The 19,817-nt window shown below is 39.2% G+C and overlaps 3 protein-coding genes across 3 annotated transcripts in view; 2 read left to right on the plus strand and 1 right to left on the minus strand.

Annotated features, from left to right (window-relative positions):
* LOC134647782 (maltase A1-like) overlaps positions 1–11,633 on the minus strand; it is a 108,387-nt gene extending 96,754 nt beyond the window's left edge. Inside the window, exon 1 of the mRNA XM_063502093.1 lies at positions 11,629–11,633. The gene's annotated coding sequence lies outside the window, so the exon portion shown is untranslated. The remainder of the gene's footprint in view (positions 1–11,628) is intronic.
* The window catches only part of LOC134647819 (dual specificity calcium/calmodulin-dependent 3',5'-cyclic nucleotide phosphodiesterase 1), a 253,094-nt gene that overhangs the window by 149,852 nt on the left and 83,425 nt on the right, over positions 1–19,817 (plus strand). The window lies entirely within an intron of this gene.
* LOC134648170 (uncharacterized) lies at positions 3,500–7,951 on the plus strand. Its single transcript, XM_063502650.1, has 3 exons — positions 3,500–4,590; positions 5,782–6,068; positions 7,443–7,951. Exons 1-3 carry the CDS (start codon positions 3,605–3,607, stop codon positions 7,949–7,951), a joined length of 1,782 nt encoding a protein of 593 aa, XP_063358720.1. The 5' UTR covers positions 3,500–3,604.

Genomic DNA, 19,817 nt, shown 5'->3' on the forward strand with positions numbered 1-19,817 from the left:
ATACAAAATAAATATTGCCTTCAATGTACGCTGACATCAGTGTGTTTGACGTTGCTTGTCACGCTTTAAACATTAACAAAATTTGCAATACATGCGTCTTAGAATAAACTTTAGTTTAAAGTGTAATAAAAATCAAAACATGAGTTATTTTCAAAAGTTGCTGAACAAAATAAAAGTGCCCTTGTGGCCTATTTGCTGAATAAATGTTGATATTTGATATTTGAATGTTGGTCAGTTTGAGGAGTACAGCCTACAGTTTAATTTATTGCTCCTGTTACAGGAAGCACCCTGTATAACACAAATACAGCAAGTTAACGTCAGTTTCATAACGCCGAGTGAGTTCGAGCACGAATGCATTTCATATGAAACTTAGGGCCCGATTCGGATTTTGAAATAGACATCTATTAGATATCATTTAGACATCACCAACATACGATAACGATATGTTTAAGATCTAATCTGTCAAATTTGACATTTGCGCGATTCAGGAGATACTCTTGAACGATTTCCACAAGATATGGCTTAGAGATCCACTTCACATCTAATAGATATCTAACTCTATCTAACGTAAAAGTGACATTGGTTGCCCGAATTGCGCTGCAAAAGGGAACTAGTTGAAATCTAAACTATAGCGTCTCTAGAATGGATCTAGTACGTGTCGTCTCTTGTGAATTCTACTACGCAAAAAGTTGTGTAGTTCCACTAGTTTCTAAGCACTTCAGTGATTTTCAGGGAATATTATGAACTCATAAATAGACGTTTTCAGTGATTTAATAACTTGTTACGGTTTACATCTTATTTTTATCCGGCCTTGAAGATCGCTCGCGCTGATTTGTGAATGCGAAATGAAGTGAAAATCGTTGCGAGAATCACAAAGACGAACGTCAAGGTCGTATCATACATAACAAAGTTGTTAAATCTGAATCGGACGCCAGGCCCCTATTTCACCACGATGACAGGTGCGACAATTCGACAAATGTCACTGTTGCTGACGTCACAGGCATCCATGGGCTACGGTTCGCGTTCCAGGGTTAGCCAACTAACTCGGAGTTAACCGTTTATACAGGGTTAACTTGTACTGTATACATCTTGATAAAAGAAGCTTTGTTCATATATTTCTGAACACCTTGGCCGCTCCGTTATCTCTGCGCTCGCTATCCTAACAGAATACTGCAGCGAGTGTACTCCATCCTTTTGTATGATATTCTACCTTTGACCTCTTGGTATGTTTCGGAATTTCTGTGGAAGCATTTGGCATTCTCTTTGATGAATTGTAAAGGAGATATTCTAAGAGACGTGTACATATTTGCAGACGGATTCGTGTTTCATATTATTCTTCCTTTATAATGAGGCAAAAGTCATCCAGATGATGGTTTTGAAACAACAGCTGAATTTGCCATTGAACACATAGGTAACTATAAAATGTCAGGCCCCTATTTCACCACGGTGACAGGCGCGACAATTGTAAAACATCACTGTTGCTGACGTCACAGGCCTCCATAGGCTACGGTAACCGCTTACCATCGGACGGGCAGGGTGCTTGTTTGCGACCAACATTTTAATAATAAAGTAACTCCATTATATCGCCAATAAATATAAACCTGCGCACCTGTCACTTTGGTGAAATAGGGGCCAGGTAGTACAGCCCTCGTAAAATACTGTTTGCAAGGCGCAGGTATTGGCAGGCGTGTCTCACTGCGCGATTTCGTCGCTTTGCTACAGGTAGCTAAAAGTACATCCGTTCGGCCCCAATTTGTCTTTGTTTTGCTGTTCTAATTATTTTCTGTTTATCTTATTTCTTTCATCTTATTGTCCTGTTTATGTGTGCTTTATGGAATAAATGTATTTCTTCTTCTTCTTCTTCTTCATCAATTTTGGGGAAAGCCATAAGCCGCGCGTGGCGCTGTCGCCACCTAGCGGCCATATCTGTGCTGATCGTAACAGACGCGTTTTGTTAGAAAGTGAGTCTTCTGTACTTAGTACTATTATTTATTCTGTGGTATTGGTACCAAACACAAGTACATATTATTATTTTAATACAGTCAATACAGTGGAACTTCGATAGCACGAATCTGAAGAAAAATGTCAAAATTTCGTTTTACGTTTAAAAAAAAAAGATTTAATCTGTCAAATTTGACGTTTGCTCGATTCTGAAGATACTCTTGAACGATTTCCACAGGATATGACTTAGAGATCCAATTCACATCTAATAGATATCTAACTCTATCTAACGTAAAAGTGACATTGGTTGCCCGAATTGGGCTGCAAAAGAGAACTAGTTGATATCTAAACTATAACGTATCTAGAATGGATCTAGTACGTGTCGTCTCTTGTGAATATCTTGAAGTTCGAATACGGCAGTTCGTCTTATAAAGCGTGACTTAGAAAGGTCCTTACAGGTTTATGTTCATCTTAACCAGGTTTCGAGCTACAGAAGTAAAATGAATGAGATTCATATTAGAGAGGTAAATTATACAAACGTGTAAAGTTTAGTCTTGCATAAAAACAGAGGTTTGTTAGTAAATAACTTTGAGATTGTATAGTGGTGATGCTTCGATATTTTTGAGTTAGGTAAGTACCTATAGGCATAGATAAAATTACATTTTTCGAGATATGAGGGTAAAAATTGCACTAGATAACCGTTAAATTTAAAGCTTTGATGGCAGGTAAATAGCATTTTTTTCATGTTAACGAAGATAGCAAGGAAGATAGCCTTAGCGAGGTTCGAGTTATCGATGTTTCACTGTAGTAAGATACCTTGTGAATGGCTACTATTCTAAAACTTTACAACTCACACCGAAGATTTTAAGTAGAACCAATTCAAACTATATTCAGGCTTCTGCACCAGCAAATATTGGATGCAATGACATTTAGTGTATCGATAATATTTTATTACTACAGTTGTCGGCAACGGTGCCCCATTGAACCAAATGGAGTAAACAGATGTAGGTATACTTTCATAGGTTTCATGGTTGACTGCATTGTATATATAAATACAGCTACGATACTATCTCTTTAAGATGCTAATGTCTCTAATCGTGATGAGAATTAAATGTAACAAATTAGCAATCCGAAAACAAAACAAAAGAAAACCAATTTTACTATGCATTACGCATACTTGCATAGCCCCCGGCCGGCCTTCGACTAACGAAACAGCTATTCAATGCGAGCTTGTAATCTCGCCTGAGGGGTTGAGATGTATCCATCTATCGTTCTTGTGCTGCTTTTACAAGTTGCTCGCGTTACATTTTCCTAAAACTTTACTGTTGTTAATTCCTACATTTATAAATCAACAGCAGCTATCCACGCATCCGTCCTCCACTTCATTTTAATATGTCAAATTCCCATCAGTTCCGAATAAGTCCCCAGAAATATAAAATTCCCGCTCCTGTCAGCGATCCGGGGAACACCGGCGATAACGACTTTGAACCAATTTACGATCTTTCTACCGTCACAGATCACTTAGGCACTGGATGAGACACACTGATATGTATTGACGCTGTACCTGCATGCTTCAGTAATAAACCAGTCATTGGTCCGAACGGTTGTTTTACTAGATACCTCACTGGCGACGACGCGAGAGTACCCACGTATTTAAAACAAAATGGCGCAGTCTTATCTCGGTTCTTTGCCTAATTTCGATTACAAATCCGGAGAGTGGTCTATTTTTAAGGGGAAATTAACTCAGTTTTTTAAAGTAAATGCTACTAGTATTACAGCCGATAAAAAATGTGCAGTGTTAATAACGCATCTTTCGGACGATTCGTATCGCTTGGCACGTAATCTCGTGTACCCTAGTGATTTAGAAGCGAAAACGTATGACGAACTTATTGCTGTTTTAGATAAACATTTTAAAATTAAAAAGTGTTCATTTGCTAATAAGGCGAAGTTCTACAGTGCGACGAAAAAGCCAGACGAGTCTTTAGGAGACTGGGCGGCGCGGCTACGCGGGTTGGCAAGTTTTTGCGACCTGGGCACCGCCCTGGAGACGGTGCTGACGGACCGTTTCGTTCTCGGTCTGGGTTCCGGTCCCGAGCGCGACAAGCTGTTTGAACAAGACGCGGCGACCCTTACGTTCTCCAAGGCGTTGGAGGTCGCAGAGCAAGCGGCTAGTGCTAGGCAAGCCCAGGCGATGGTAGGCGAAACTGGCAGTATCGGCAACGTGCCGATAAAGGAGGAGCCGGTGTTCCGTGCGGCGAGCGCGGCGAGCCCTGGGCGCGGCGGCGCCCGTGGCCGCGCCAGTCGCGGTGGCGGAGCTGGCGCCGGTCGTGCTACGGATGTCGCATCGGGTTCCAAATGGCATCAACGCGATGACTTCAATAGGTGTAATATTTGCGGCATGAAAAACCACAGTGCGGAAACGTGTCGTTACAAAGGTTATAAGTGCGGCAAGTGTGGTGTTAAGGGACACCTAAAGAAAGTATGCAAACTAAGATTTCACAATATCCAAGCACAGGGAGGAGAATCGGAAACTTCTTGCGAGGACTGTGAGGAGTGCGCGCTATACAATTTAAGGTATGAACATTACGATCCCATTATTTTAACTGTATTAATCAACGGTGACAAATTTTATATGGAACTTGACTCAGGGTCTGGAATAAGTGTGATTTCCGATAAATGTTATAAACAATATTTTTCTCATATTCAGTTACACGAGTGCAACATTAAATTATGTGTTTATAACGGGCATAAAATGACGCCAATGGGTGTATTGTTAGTAAATGCTGAGTACAATTCAATAAAAGACGTACTTAAGATATATGTGATACCTAAAGGAGGTCCGCCCTTAATTGGCCGTGATTTTATGGCTAAATTCGGCATTAAATTTACTACTGAGGAATATTATAATAATAATAGTATAGCCATTGACCATTACGCCGGGGAGGTTCGACAGTTATTAAATTCTTATGCCGATTTGTTTAGCGAGGGGTTGGGGAAATTTAATAAATTTAAAATATCACTTCGCCTTAAGGAAAATGTTGTACCAGGTTTTTTTAAACCCCGACCAGTCCCTTTTGCCCTTAAGCATAAAGTTGATGAGGAACTCGAACGTCTTGTTGGTTTAGGTATACTGGTACCAGTGAACTTTTCGAAGTACGCGACTCCAATTGTTCCGGTTTTGAAGGAGAACGGGAAAATTAAAATTGCAGGCGATTATTCGGTAACACTAAACAGAGATTTGATTATTGACAAATATCCTATGCCGCGCATAGAAGAAGTATTTGCGAAATTGGGGGGCGGCGAACGTTATACAAAGCTGGATTTGAGCAATGCGTATAACCAATTCGTATTGAGTGACGAGTCCCGGGAGCTCACTACCATCAGCACCACGCGGGGGTTATTTCAATATACCAGGCTCGTATATGGTCTGGCCAATGCGCCGGCTATATTTCAGAGAACAATGGAGACCCTGCTGGTAGGAATAGACGGAGTGAGCATCTGGCTGGATGATGTGTGTATCACAGGGCCGGATAAGGCGACTCATTTGGAAAGGTTGCGGGAAGTTCTGTTTCGAATTAAGGATGCCGGTTTAAAATTACAAAAAGATAAGTGCGAGTTCTTTAAATCGAGCGTCACATATTTAGGTTACGTTATTGACAAAAACGGCCTTCGAACATGCCCGAGAAAGATTGATGCAATAGTTAATGCCCCGCGTCCGAATAATGTTTTAGATGTAAAGCGGTTTTTAGGGTTTATAAATTATTATCGGAAGTTTATACCGCGCGCCTCAAGTGTACTTAATCCCTTGCACGAATTACTTAAGGTCGATGCTGTATGGAGATGGGGCCCCGAGCAGGAGGAGGCATTCACCGCTATTAAACGGGAAATGGCTTCAGGGCGAGTCCTTACTCATTTTGACCCGGAAGCGCGACTCGTTTTGAGTGTTGACGCTGGACCCGCCGGTCTGGGTGCCGTGATATCGCTTGGGCCGGAAGGTCACGAGCGACCCCTGGCTTTCGCCTCCCGGGCACTTACGCCCAGCGAGAAAAATTACAGCCAGGTCCACAAAGAAGCCGCAGCCATCGTATACGGAGTGAAACATTTCCACCAGTACCTATACGGGCGAAGTGAACCATTTGTACTCAAAACTGACCATCGACCCCTACTTGCCATATTTGGCAAGAAAAATGGCATATCTGTTATGGCTGCCTCGCGTTTGCAACGGTACGCTATTTACCTATCAGCCTACAACTACGTCATTAGTTACATTACTAGTGAAAAAAATGTTGTGGCTGACTATTTCTCTAGGGCACCGCCGAAAGTAGTGAATCCGTCTGAGTTAAACATTGACGAGGGTAGTTCATACTTAAACTTTTTAGACGAGAATACCTTGCCAATATCGTTTGAAGATATTAGGGAGGCGACGGCCTTAGACAAGACAATGAAAATTGTTATGAAGTACATTAAAAACGGGTGGCCGCGTAAAATTAAATGCAAGAATATTCAACCATATTTCAGATGTAAAACCGATTTAGAAGTCGAAAAGGGTTGTATTTTACGCGGTCATCGAATAGTTGTCCCTCCGGCTCATAGGGCACGCATGTTAGAGGAATTGCATAGGGGACACTTAGGAATCGTAAAAACTAAGAGTATTGCGCGCGGTAAGCTTTGGTGGCCAGGTTTGGACTCCGATATAGAACGCATTGTGCAGAATTGCACCGTATGCAGTAAACTGCGGACCGCCCCACCCCGCTCGCCCCTCCCGTGGCCTCGCGCGCGCGCATGCTGGGAACGTCTTCATATTGACTACGTGCAAGTTGGGCAAAGGATGTACTTGGTCGTGGTAGATGCATTCAGCAAATGGCTGGAGTGTTTACATATGAGTAAAGATGTCTCGTCAAGATCCCTAATTGTAAAATTAAAATACCTATTTTCAACATTCGGCTTGCCCAAAACCATAGTGTCAGATAATGACCCAAAAATAAATAGTGACTTATTTAGAAATTTTTGTGCAGTTAATGGGATAAAATATTTAAACTCACCGATTTACCACCCCTGCAGTAATGGCCAGGCCGAAATTTGTGCTAAGATTTCTAAGAAAATGATAAAATGTATTCAAAGTTGCGATAATAAAATGTCAACCGAGGGTATTAATGAGCGATTGTTGAGTTTTTTATTTGAATATCGCAACAGTGTCCATTGTAGCACTAACGAAACACCTGCAAAACTCATGTTCGGTAGGGATTTACGCAGTAAACTCGATTTAATTTTACCTAGCAAAGAACCCGATAGTAACAACGAGCAGGTTGGTTTAGCAGGTGCTCGTAAATTTGACGTAGGCCAAGTTGTTTTAGTTCGATGTTTTGTTGCCCAAAAGCCTGTATGGCGAGTGGGAACAATAATAAATAAAGTCGGAAATAGGATGTTTACTGTAGACGTTAGAGAGATCGGTAAATGTATACGTCACGTCGATCAGCTGTTGCGATATTCATGTGGGTTAGTTGCTGATAAGACAGATAGCGCTGTGCAAGCAAACCAGTCGCCGCCGCCGCCCGCGCCCGCTTCCGCGCCTTCCCCGCGCCCTTTGACCTTTTCGCCCGCTCCGGCTCCGGCGCCGACGGCACAGGCGTTGCAACCTTCATCCCCGTACTTACCTATGTCATTGTCGAGGCCGGACGCAATTGAAGATATTGATCAAGATATAAACGAGCCATTAGACATTGCATCCGACAACGACTTTTATGAGTGTGATGATAATAATGTAGAGGGAGAGGAAACGGATCGACAGGTACTAGAATCTGAAACGCTAAGCTCTGTGCCCCCGGGCCCCGCGCCCGCGTCGGCTCCCGCGAGCCCTGTACCGCCCGCGTCCCCCGCGGACTCGCATCGGCTGCGCCCGCGAGCGCAGCAGCAGCAGCTGGCTCAGAACGAGCAGACTGAAAACCAGTCGGATCCGGTTCCCCGCCGATGTAATTTAAGGCCTAGAACTAAAAGGGTTAACTATAAATGATTATTAGTATAATAAGTTTATTGTATTACTTATACCTAAAATATTGTCTGTTTTGTTGTCAGGTTCCCAGAATAATGTGGGAGGAGTGATATGTATTGACGCTGTACCTGCATGCTTCAGTAATAAACCAGTCATTGGTCCGAACGGTTGTTTTACTAGATACCTCACACACCTATTAGACGTCTTGCGCCCACCACATAATAATAAATGAGTATGAAAGCGTAACCAATCATTTTAGTTGAGTCCACATGTACTCGTACTTACGATCTGCAGGCGCGTATGTTGAAAATTAAATGTAGAATATCATTCCAAGTAGAATAGAATTCCAAATAGAATTCCAAGCTAAACCAGTGTAATTCGTGGCGTTGAACTTAACACCTTTAAAAGTGACTGTATTGTAAGGGTAACATTCCATTTCTGACCGCAGCTTCACTACTGGTACTGAACGCGTCGCTGTTACTGTCAATTTCCATAGTAAAATGAACAGTAGTGCAGCTGCGGTTGGAAATGGACTGTCACCTTAACTTTCAGTCTTTTTTTATAGCCACTAATACTCTGTGAGCTGAAAATATCCTTCTGAAGGACTTGTGATATTATAGTCTATTTTTAGTTTTGCATTTGGCCTTATTACACCATCATTAAAAGGTGTATAACTGTATTCAATTCTTGAGTTATCACTGGTCATACAAAACAACACGATATTGTTCGGAAGATAGTCTGCGTTCACGGTTTAACGGGTCCTCGTAAAGTCGAGATTCGCGTAGCTCGTTCGGGTCATTAAGTCGTTTTTACAGTTAGGTGACAGTCAGAGATTTTGCGAGTGTGAAAAATGTTATGGATGCGAACATTCGCGGCAATTAATTTGATCAGATTAGACTTACCTATAAGTTAATAAGGTAAACGTGCTAGTGCTCGACATGCTAATGCCCAGTACTAAGTAGTTAAGTACAGAGAAGATTATCTGGTCGCGGGTCGCATAAATTTCGCCCGCTCACTATGGCTACACGAGCCATTTAGGCATTTAGTAAGAACATTTAAAAATCAAAAGAAGTCGTTTAGGTAATATGATCTTTATTGTGAAAGAAACGTGTGTAGATATTGTGAATACCTTGTACGCTCCGATGTATCTGATACTATAATACTATACGATAGCTTAATCCAACTCACCTATAACCTCTGGTCGCGGGTCGCATAAATCTCGCCCGCTCGTTATGGGCTATACGAGCCGAGTAACAACAGCTTGTGTTCTGATTCACAAGCGAGTCAATCGAACCAGTGACACGTGACCCGGGGGCGTAAACCAAGTAGCTAACAATCGTTTGTAGATAAGCGAAAATCTAAAGCTAAATATTACTAGCGACCCGCCCCGGCTTCGCACGGGTTACACAAAACCTTAACAAGTTATACGAGGGCTGTTTGATAAGTACCCGTTTTCCAAATGTATTAATATCACGGGCCGAAAATATGTATACAATCGTTTTAAGCCATTTTTCAGAGGTGGGAAAATTTAAAAAAAAACAGCATTCTTTTGTTTTTTTCTCATTTGACAGCGATTCAGTGAAAGCGTGAACTTAAAATTGTGAAAATGGAGAAAGAGCAGTATCGGTCTGTAATTAGATTCTTGTTTTTGGAAGGAAAAACATGTGATGAAATAAAAGTAAGAATGCAAGCGGTTTACCATGAATGTGCTCCTTCTATGACAACCGTCAGATACTGGTTTAACGAGTTTAAGCGGGGGAGAACAACCGTCTTTGATGAGGATCGCCCAGGCCGCCCAATTGAGGTGACTACAGACGATATGGTTAAGAAAATTGAAAATATCGTTTTAGCCGACCGCCGAATTGAACTTCGAGAAATCGTTGATGCTGTAAATGTTCCAATCGAGCGGGTACAAAACATATTAGAAGAAAAATTGGGTATGAAGACAGTATCGGCGAGGTGGGTGCCGCGTTTACTCACGGAGGAGCAAAAACGGAACCGACTGACTACTTCGGAGCAGTGTTTGGCCGTGTTCAAACGTAACCCGAAGGAGTTTCTGCGTCGTTTCGTGACCGTAGACGAAACGTGGGTCACCACTACCCCCCGGAAATGAAAGGGCAGTCGAAGCAGTGGATTTTACCGGGTGAACCTGCGCGAAAGATAGCAAAAATCGTTCCATCGGCTGGAAAGGTCATGGCGACCGTTTTTTGGGATTCGCAGGGTATTATACATATTGAGTTCTTAGAAAAGGGGAAAACGATAACAGGGCAGTACTATGCCAATTTATTGGATGAATTTGACGCTGGGTTGAAGGACAAACGACCCCATTTAAAAAATAAAAAAGTACTGTCTCATCACGACAACGCACCAGCTCATTCGTCTAGAGTTGTGATGGCTAAATTAACACAATTACGCTACGCCCTATTGCCTTACCCCCCGTATTCTCCAGATTTGACCCCATGCGATTTATTTTTGTTTCCCAACCTGAAAAAATGGCTCGGTGGTAAGCGATTTGGATCAAATGACGAAGTCATTGCCGCCACAGAGGCCTATTTTAATGACTTTCCGAAATCATACTTTTTGGATGGTTTATTGAAGCTTGAATATAGGTGGAACAAGTGTATAGAGTTAAAAGGAGACTATGAAGAAAAATAAATGCATATAAACAAAAACAACTGATTATTTTTTTCATAAACGGGTACTTATCAAACAGCCCTCGTACACCTAAACCTTTCTCAAGAATCACTTTATTGATAGGTAAAAACCGTACATACACATAAAAAGACAGACGCGACAGGGGACTTTGCTCGTATAAGGTGTGAAACTTTGTATGACATGGAAATGATCGCGTGATATTTTGCATCTGTAATACAGAAGCACGATTCAGATTTGACATCTTGTTATGGTTTTGAACTGGTTTTGATTCGACCTTGACGATCGTCTTGGTGTTTGGCGTGCATCTCACTCACGACTTTCACTGCATTTCGCATGCACCAATAATCATAACAAATCGTTAAATCTGAACGGGGCTCCAGGAAGCCTAAAAAATAGACAATCGTTTTTCAACGACAATTTAGGTATGGAAAGGATCACGTGATTTTTCACGTTCTGTGATCCATCTATGGTTATCTAGGATTGTCACTTAACCTACACTAGCGTTTTCCCGCTTTGTAGAAGAAAGTGGCTGAGTATAGAAAACTCGCGGAGTGGGTTCCCGACACTCTCAGACCAATTCGAGTTTTAGTAATTCGATCTGTTTCCAATGTGATACTGCAGATCTGTATGTCAAAAGTGACGTTTTTGGTTGAAAAAACTACTGTTTCAGTTTAAATTATGTCGGCACACGGTCTCTTTTGCGTGGCAATCAACTGGAATGGCAACCCGGGTACCCGGTACCCGTATACCGTACCTCTCTATTTTATATTCATTGTGCGTTTTCCTACTCCATAAAGGATTGCTGTTGTGAAATAGGATATGATTTGGGATTTAAAAGCTGAGGTTAATTTTTTTGTAACTGACATTAAATTTCGTTAGGAGGTAGGTTAAATTACCTAATTTAATTCGTGATATTTAAAAAAATATATAAAATAAGTAATAGGACAATCTAACACAAGTCAGCATCAATAGTTAAAAAGATTACATTATAATAGTAATTCATTCGAAAACAAGCACAACATTATTCTTTAATTCAATAGGACGTAGAGCCAATTGAATTTTATTTTTCCCGGCTTTCTTAAGACAACTAAAATATTTTTTTATGAATCAAATTGCCTTAGGCTTGACCTTAACTATGTCAAAACAAAAGCAGTAAGTACTAGGTAATTGAAGAGAATAATCTACTCACAGTAGTCACAGTATTTACATTAAATTACACATTCGCTTCCTTCATACATGTTGTATACAAGATATCCTTCATCCAAGTTAAGCCAGCTGACATGCTTTGGAAACGCCCAATTATCCAATTAGTACGCACAAACAAATTCAAATTGAGTTACACCAGAGCAAACATTATTAATTACCTAACTAAGACATATCTCTTATGTCTTATGTTATTTTAATATTTGGAAACAAGAACATAAACGTGACATAAATACACGAAATGTTTCAATTATTAATTGTATCTTCATTTGCCATATTCACAATTAAAATAGGAATCTGTATAACTAATTATATAGGATTCTTCGTAATATAATATCGGGTTGAGGGGGCTGAAACATTTACCCTCTCTTCTCCATCAATCGGCTTTAAAACCCCCACTACACAATGCAATTGTACTACTTCGCGATAAATCCTCTCAATTCCTAACAGTAATTATTGCAATAAATACTCATTTGCGGTACAAATGATACGCGGAACATATTTAATAAAGTTTTTCTACTCGTCGACTGCAATGCTTGAATTAAGACTTCGTATACCAAAGTGAAATCGCATACTTTTCGCGATCGCGTACGAGTATGAAGGTATCGCGGCTGCTCGCGCATCTTAGATGTATACTTTTGGTTTTTTTACCTACATATATGATTCTTCTACTAGTTTTAAGTATTTTTTTTTTGTTGACTTGTAGAAAAAGTATTGTATACAATAGTGATATAATCAAGCTTTTCAATCTCGTACCTTACCTAGGCAACTCAGCAAGCTTCGTTGCCTAAACACGGTACTCGACTGAAAAGCTCTCCATTATATCACGATTGTATAATAGTAGTTTATGCAACAGTGATATAATAGGGTTCTTCAGTGATATAAAGAACCAATTATGAGCTGTTGCATACATTACTTTTTCTATGACAGCTGCAGCAAAAAAAAAAAAAAAAAGTTATTATTAAAAAAAAGAGTTATTATTTAAAAAAAATGAGTTATTATTTAAAAAAAAAAAGAGTTGTTATTGTAAATGAAAACATACCTCTTTCAATCAAGATGATCGGAACTTGTATCTTTAAAAAAAATAAAGCAGTTGTATTATACTCATAAGATGACTGCTAGCAGTCATCTTATGAGCCTATAGACAAATCATTCAAATGACATTGCTTTAGATATCACTGTCAGTCATTTAATTGACACATTTAAATGCTGGAGTAGAAAAAATACTATTATTGGTAATGTGCGGTGGTAATAAATATCGCACACGCAGATGGGATGGTACTATTGGTACTCGTAAAGCTTCCAGCTGAGAATCGATCCTTGCGGAACTCTGAGGACGCAAGAAGTAAGCTTCATCGATATTACAACAATTACATATCGCCAATATATAACATGTCGCCAATAGCGACTAAAAATTCAAGTGAGTGAAACCGTTGTCGTATAAACAGTTTAAGAAGTAAGCTTTAGGCGAACAAGACACTACCACTAGTAATCAAATGACATAACTTTTAAGAAGTGCCAATTGTCATGAGTGCCATGAGTAATTACGGTGTAGTGATTGGAATAAAAGATAAAGTAATCGTCATTACGCCTACATTTACTAATGACTGGAACACACTTTCATTAGTAAATGTAAGCGGAAACGAATATCGACAGTCGATAAATCGAATATCGTTAGTGTTGTGTGTCGACAGAGTAACATCCCTAGTTACATGTTAATGTCAACTTTAGCCAGTCTTCTCCGAGACCAGTCGTCGAAACGTCGGAGGTAAATCTTAAAACTTAAATAAGCGATTGAGCCCCGTTTTACAATTTAATATTGTGTAACAATGGTGAATGTTTAAATCAACTAAAAGATGCCATTAATTAAAGCGAAAAGATTTCAGGAGAACTAATCCATAAGTAGATACATGAAAAGGTATAGCTTCATCTTCATAACTTATTTTATGAGCTACATACGCTGTCGCTTGTCATGTAGGCCTTATTGTTAGATTTTTATTATCACTTTTATAGTCACGAAGCAATTGTGCGACGAGGAGCATAAACCTGTACGGATATGATGGTCGTTCTTGTCTACGTGACAGCGTGATAAAACGGTGTCCGTCACTTTCTTTCCCACGGTGTTAAACAGTGACAGTTATTTTATCACGTGGATAAAGATGGATAAAGCTATCCATAATAGGCTGGCTGGTCTTGCTCTCCCGTTAATGCCCTGAAATCTGAGCTGTGTTCGGAACGTTATTGAGAACGTATTCATTTCATTCACGAATAAATATTATTTATTATGTTAAAATCAAATCTTACCATGGAAATGGGAAAATACATAAGTTAGATGAGTTTCTTAGACGTATTTTAACTTTTGCGGTAGACGGTTTAGAAGTTCTTTAAATATACGGTTTCTGCAGATGAGGTTTTGATAGCATAGGGTAACCTTCAATTTTATTAATAGGATACTTAGAATACGATAGTCACATATATCACTTTTGTGCTCACATGTTCCTATACTTAGGTTCAGAAGAGTCCGAAAGACGGCGATATGTTGTACATTTATCTTCTTCTGTTCTGTTATTATGTTCTTCTTCTTTTGTTCGAAATAAATTATATTCTATTCTAAATATCTAATCGATTGCTAAGCTATAAATAACATCCTTGGGAGATTTTCAGTAACCTACTTCGCCGTAATGTACCTAACTACTAAAATGACAGTTTATCTTCAATTTGTAAGATTGAAAACTGTAAGTAGATAACTCGTAGGTACTCTTTTTATTTCCTTGAATTGTGTCATTACATACCAAGATAATATAAATATCTTCGTCAAGAATACATTACCTACGTCGATGATTTTCGTATTAACCATGTATTATTCTAATCGCAGGCCGATCTAAAAGAGTTGATCGGTCAATTCAACCAATATCAAGCGCTCTTTGGCAATAGTTGTTACATTGGGATTGTGTGGAAACTACTATATACAATTATTTATTTAAAAAAATTGTTCACGCGCTTTTAAGGTCTAGATCTAGACAGCGAGAGACAACTCGGATTTCATTACTTTTCAGACTATAGAGGCACAACGAATTCAATTGGTCAAACAAAAATAGCAGTATTAAATTATACAACGAAACTTAATCGCGTATCTAAGTTTTAAGATTTACCTCCGACGTTTCGAGGACGGCGTTGTCCCCGTGGTCTCGGAGAAGACTGGCTTAAGTTGACATCAGCATCGTCTAACCGCGCGAGTTTTTCGAACTACCCGCACTTGGTCTTGTTTATCCGCTTGAACGTTTTGCGCACTAGGGATGTCACTCTGTCGACACACAACACTAACGATATTCGATTTATCGACTGTCGATATTCGTTTACGCTTACATTTACTAATGACTGGATTCCATGTGGATGAGATCTTGAAACCCTCGTCCCGATTGAAATTACTATGTTTTTTGATTTCAATGGCTTCCCGTACTTTCCTGCTGTAGAAATGACGATCCGTGGACAGGATTTTAGGGTTATGCAGCTCAATCCAGTGGTTTGGTCCTGACTCCAGTAAATGCTCAGCCACGGCAGACTTGTTCACCTGACGATTTTTGACAGCTGCAATCCCGTTGTATAATTTAATAATGTGTAAAAATCGTGAAAGTTTAAATCAGTGATAAAAATAGCAGTGTCTAAATGAGCCTGAAAGTGGCTACTTGGAACCAGACTACTTTATTATTAATAAAAAAAATAAAAAAATATTCATCCAAAACCAAAGGCGAGATAATCGCGAACAAACATACATACAACCATGCGGGTCGAACTGAGTACATCCTTTTTTGAAGTTGGTTAACTTTAACGTTTTGAAGCAGGGTACCATCGACATGCTGTCCAAATAACGTCCAAACTTAATTGACATCACATTTACCGCCAATGTGAGCTACGCGCAACGCTTGTATGTATGTGTTAAAATGTGACGTTATCAATGAAAAGGGACCTTATTGTCGATGGCGCTTATGCCATTATTAACGATACTCCGATATAAATACAATGCCGCGCGACGCTGTGCGGCGTAAGCGCCATCGACAATAAGGTCCCTTTTTATAGATAATGCCCCAATTGTGTTATTTCCGCGTAGCGAAAAGCGCCAACATTGCCGAGGGAGTCTCTGGCAGGGAATGTGTTAACAGACGTAACACTGGTTGAACCAAGAAACAGACTTACTCGCTCTCCAACCAATCTGAACACGAGGCCATAAAATCTATAGTTGGTTCCGCGAAGCTCGGCTGCTTCGTAAATTATTCCCCGCTGAATCAACGTATGTTTTCCTCAAAGGTAATTCTTTTCCCTTTCCCTGTAGAACAAATAAATGGTTTTGATGGAAATACTTAATTCTTTATCATTTGTAACGTTTGAGACTGTTGATAAAGGGGAATTTTTAATTACAATTAATTAGCTCACCTTCATTAAAAAGCATCAGGTACATTCTATAACGTGTTTTACCTCTTCAATATTCATAAAATAAAATATTTTTTAACATAGGTACATAATACTCGTACAGTTTACTAAAATGCATAAGTAACTTGTCTGACAACTTTATTACTTACATAGTTTAATCTTAGTGTAATTAAATTATAAGTAAACAGGATTAATTAAACTGTAATGTGTAGTCTTATAACCTGACGCTATATTACAAATCTCAAATATTCTATTGTCTCAATGAAAGAGGAGTTTTAGCTAGTGTTGGTAGAAAGGAACGCAAAGTCTTTTGAACTCGATTCGTTTTTGCGCGACTATGCGCTTAAATCGGATCAAACGCCGTAACCCAGGTGTACCCTAGTGTGTGTGTTAGTGGCTACAATGGGCGCTAATAATAAACGTAAGTTTCGACTTAATTACTATTAGTTATTCGCAGAAATCGCGAAGCGTCTGGTTGATGTAACTGGTGACCGAAGAGCTGGCGGCTACCTCGCACAACGTATCAGCATTGCGATACATTGAGAAAATGTCGCCAGAATCCTTGGTACAATGCCTCAAGGGCCTATTTTAGATTTAAGCTAGTTATTAATTTATTTTAGTAATACCACTGTATATGTATATCTTGTTTTGAATAAATTATATAATAAAAAAATACTATTAGAATCTGAGAAACTAAGTCGAGTCTTAAAGCGGAGGACTCAAAGGACTTGAGTGATAACCAACACTAGTTTTAGCACTTTTAGGTAAGCTTTTACCTCTATAGCTTTTACGTTTCTGAATCTCACCTTCCATCAACATTTGGCGTAAACATTCGTCGAAAATCACTTGCATTCTACGTAGGTATTCAAAATTCTGCCTTCAATCATATCTAACATTCCATTCCAAAATGTAAATGAAACCTTAACACAAACAAATACGATCCAAATTTGAATTCCATTTCTAAAGATGTTTAAAAATTCGTACTTGCTCTAAGCTATTTCAGTTTGGTTGAAGAGATATTAATTAACCCCTAGTTCACACAGGCAGTGTGGTTCATAAACACGCCCGGTAAATGTTTGCACTGGACTCGAAAGTCTTTGAGGTACAATACAACCAAAACGAAAGCCTGTAAGATAGCGGCTTGGTCGGTTTGTTTTGGACGTCTGTTTACTTACAACTATACAGGAAACCTATTATTTTATTGAATATTTTTTGATTTGTGTTTTTTACTTAGTCACATTAGTAATACTATTGAAAAAAAATACATTTTAAACACCATCTCTCTCGCTATACTGTAAGGGATTAGTTTAGGAGGTATAAGTACGTCCTGCTCGCTCTTCAAAGATTGCATATAATATGTACTAAATAGAGAATGTGTCTATTGGTCGTAACGTTACTAACGTTAGCCGCGTAAGCTGATGAACCCGAGACTTTAAATCAGGATTTAAACCGGTCACTACCCACTAGGCGACCAAAAATTTAAATGTTTGATGTTTTCGAAATATGCGGTCGAAATGAATCTTAGAATATGTGAAATTTGTTGTCTAAGTTTAAGTATACACAAGTACACAGATACTCCAATATTTTTTCGCCTCACAATCTTGACTGTCGCCTGAAGCCTCATTTCCCCACATACATCAAAAGTTGAGAGCTTAATAATACCGAGATCTAATGGAAGACGGTGTATTACATCAAAATCAATATTCCCACAAGATTACCAGCCGTCCAATTTAATCTGACACTCATCTCCATTCTTATTACTAAGTGGGAGAGGCTATTTTTCACTGGCACATTGTATTGGGTAGCAATGAAGAATCAGGTCTAAACCTGATAAGCCGTTGAGACGCTGCTAAGTTTGAACATTATTTTAATAAGCGCGACGGCGCGGTCCTTCTATATTTTAAAACTTATTATATTATTGAAGTGAAAACTTCTTTAGCGACGCTGTGCACTTTTTGAGGTGAAGAAAAAAAATTTTAAACTCGCGGCAGATCACGTGACCTGATCGAACAATGTCATTGAGTTTTTCTTTATTGATTTAAATGCCATCTAGTGAGTTTCCCTCTAACTGGTATTAATATAACTCGAGTACTAACAGTGATGAGCTTAGGGGTTTCAAGTAATGCGACCAAATAACGTTAGATGGCGTTAACCTCAATTATACATAGTGCTGCAGACATTTTGCAGTAGTAATTGAGTTTTCACTTCTGCCGGCACTCCCGGAGCGCAACCCGTTGTTTTTTTTTTCATCTCATTACAATTTTGTTTAAGGTTGGTTTTAAGGTTATAAATTGTATGGAGATATAGAGAAAAGGGTAAGATTAGAGTGCTCACCCTTTTCATGGCTATCATTAATCATAATAAATTGTACAAAATGTGTGGGAAACGTATTATAAATCACACAGTACTGAACCAACATAATAAAACTTACTTATAAGTAATTACATAATATTAAATGTAATTATTAAGTATTTACAAAGCTAAAAATATAAAAACAGAAATAATACCTACTAAATTTAATTAACTAAAAATATCTACCTATATACACATACAACCACAGAACATATTAAATAGGTTAGAATGGCTATCGCGCGCAGTTAGTATCGGAACCAATGTCGCCGCTCGTTCCTCTCCACATTTACTAACACTCGCGCAACGGTATTATAGTAAAAACTAGCTAGCGCCTTGTGTGCGTGGTGAATGGATACACCTCCTTTAGACAGATTTGATGTCAGGCTTCTTAATCTGAAGGTTATTGTGGCGCAAAAAGGCATGTTTACTTCGTTTTCGGTCAGCGCGGGCGAGTAGCATGCGAGCGTTTGCATAAAACCGGCGGCGACACGTACCGTAAAATGGGGTGAGTAGGCGCAAAACTGACATTCAAACCTCGATAACATTTTATTTTTACATATGCAAACTGAATGGTGTATATAATAAGTGTTCCGGACGTTTGTATTTTAGTTTTTATCTTATTTTGGGTAGTTCCATTTCATAACTTTGACGAAAGAGGAAAACCCACCTCACCCCGTAGTGCCTCGTATTTGGGGTGAGAGGGCTTTTCATACAAAGGTGATTTTGGAAGAATGTTGGATCGATTTTTTTTTATTATGCGTATTACTATAGCTCCATTTTAAATTGGAATACATTATTTTTGTAGCAGTAGCCTTAAAATCCCTTCTCACCCCCCTCTCAAACCTTCTCTCCCCATTCATAACCCACCTCTCCCCGCGAAACCTACTCACCCCATTTTACGGTACCCTGCTCGCATCGCCATTCTAACTTGTTCTGTGCACACAACAATAAAAAAGCGGCCAAGTGCGAGTCGGACTCGCCCATGAAGGGTTCCGTATTTAGGGGATTTATGACGTATTAAAAAAAACTACTTACTAGATCTTGTTCAAACCAATTTTCGGTGGAAGTTTGCATGGTAATGTACATCATATATTTTTTTAGTTTTATCATTTTCTTATTTTAGAAGTTACAGGGGGGGGACACACATTTTGCCACTTTGGAAGTGTCTCTCGCGCAAACTATTCAGTTTAGAAAAAAATGATACATTAGAAACCTCAATATCATTTTTGAAGACCTATCCATAGATACC

This window comes from Cydia amplana, chromosome 5 (assembly GCF_948474715.1).
Source record: "Cydia amplana chromosome 5, ilCydAmpl1.1, whole genome shotgun sequence".
NCBI classification, from domain to species: domain Eukaryota; kingdom Metazoa; phylum Arthropoda; class Insecta; order Lepidoptera; family Tortricidae; genus Cydia; species Cydia amplana.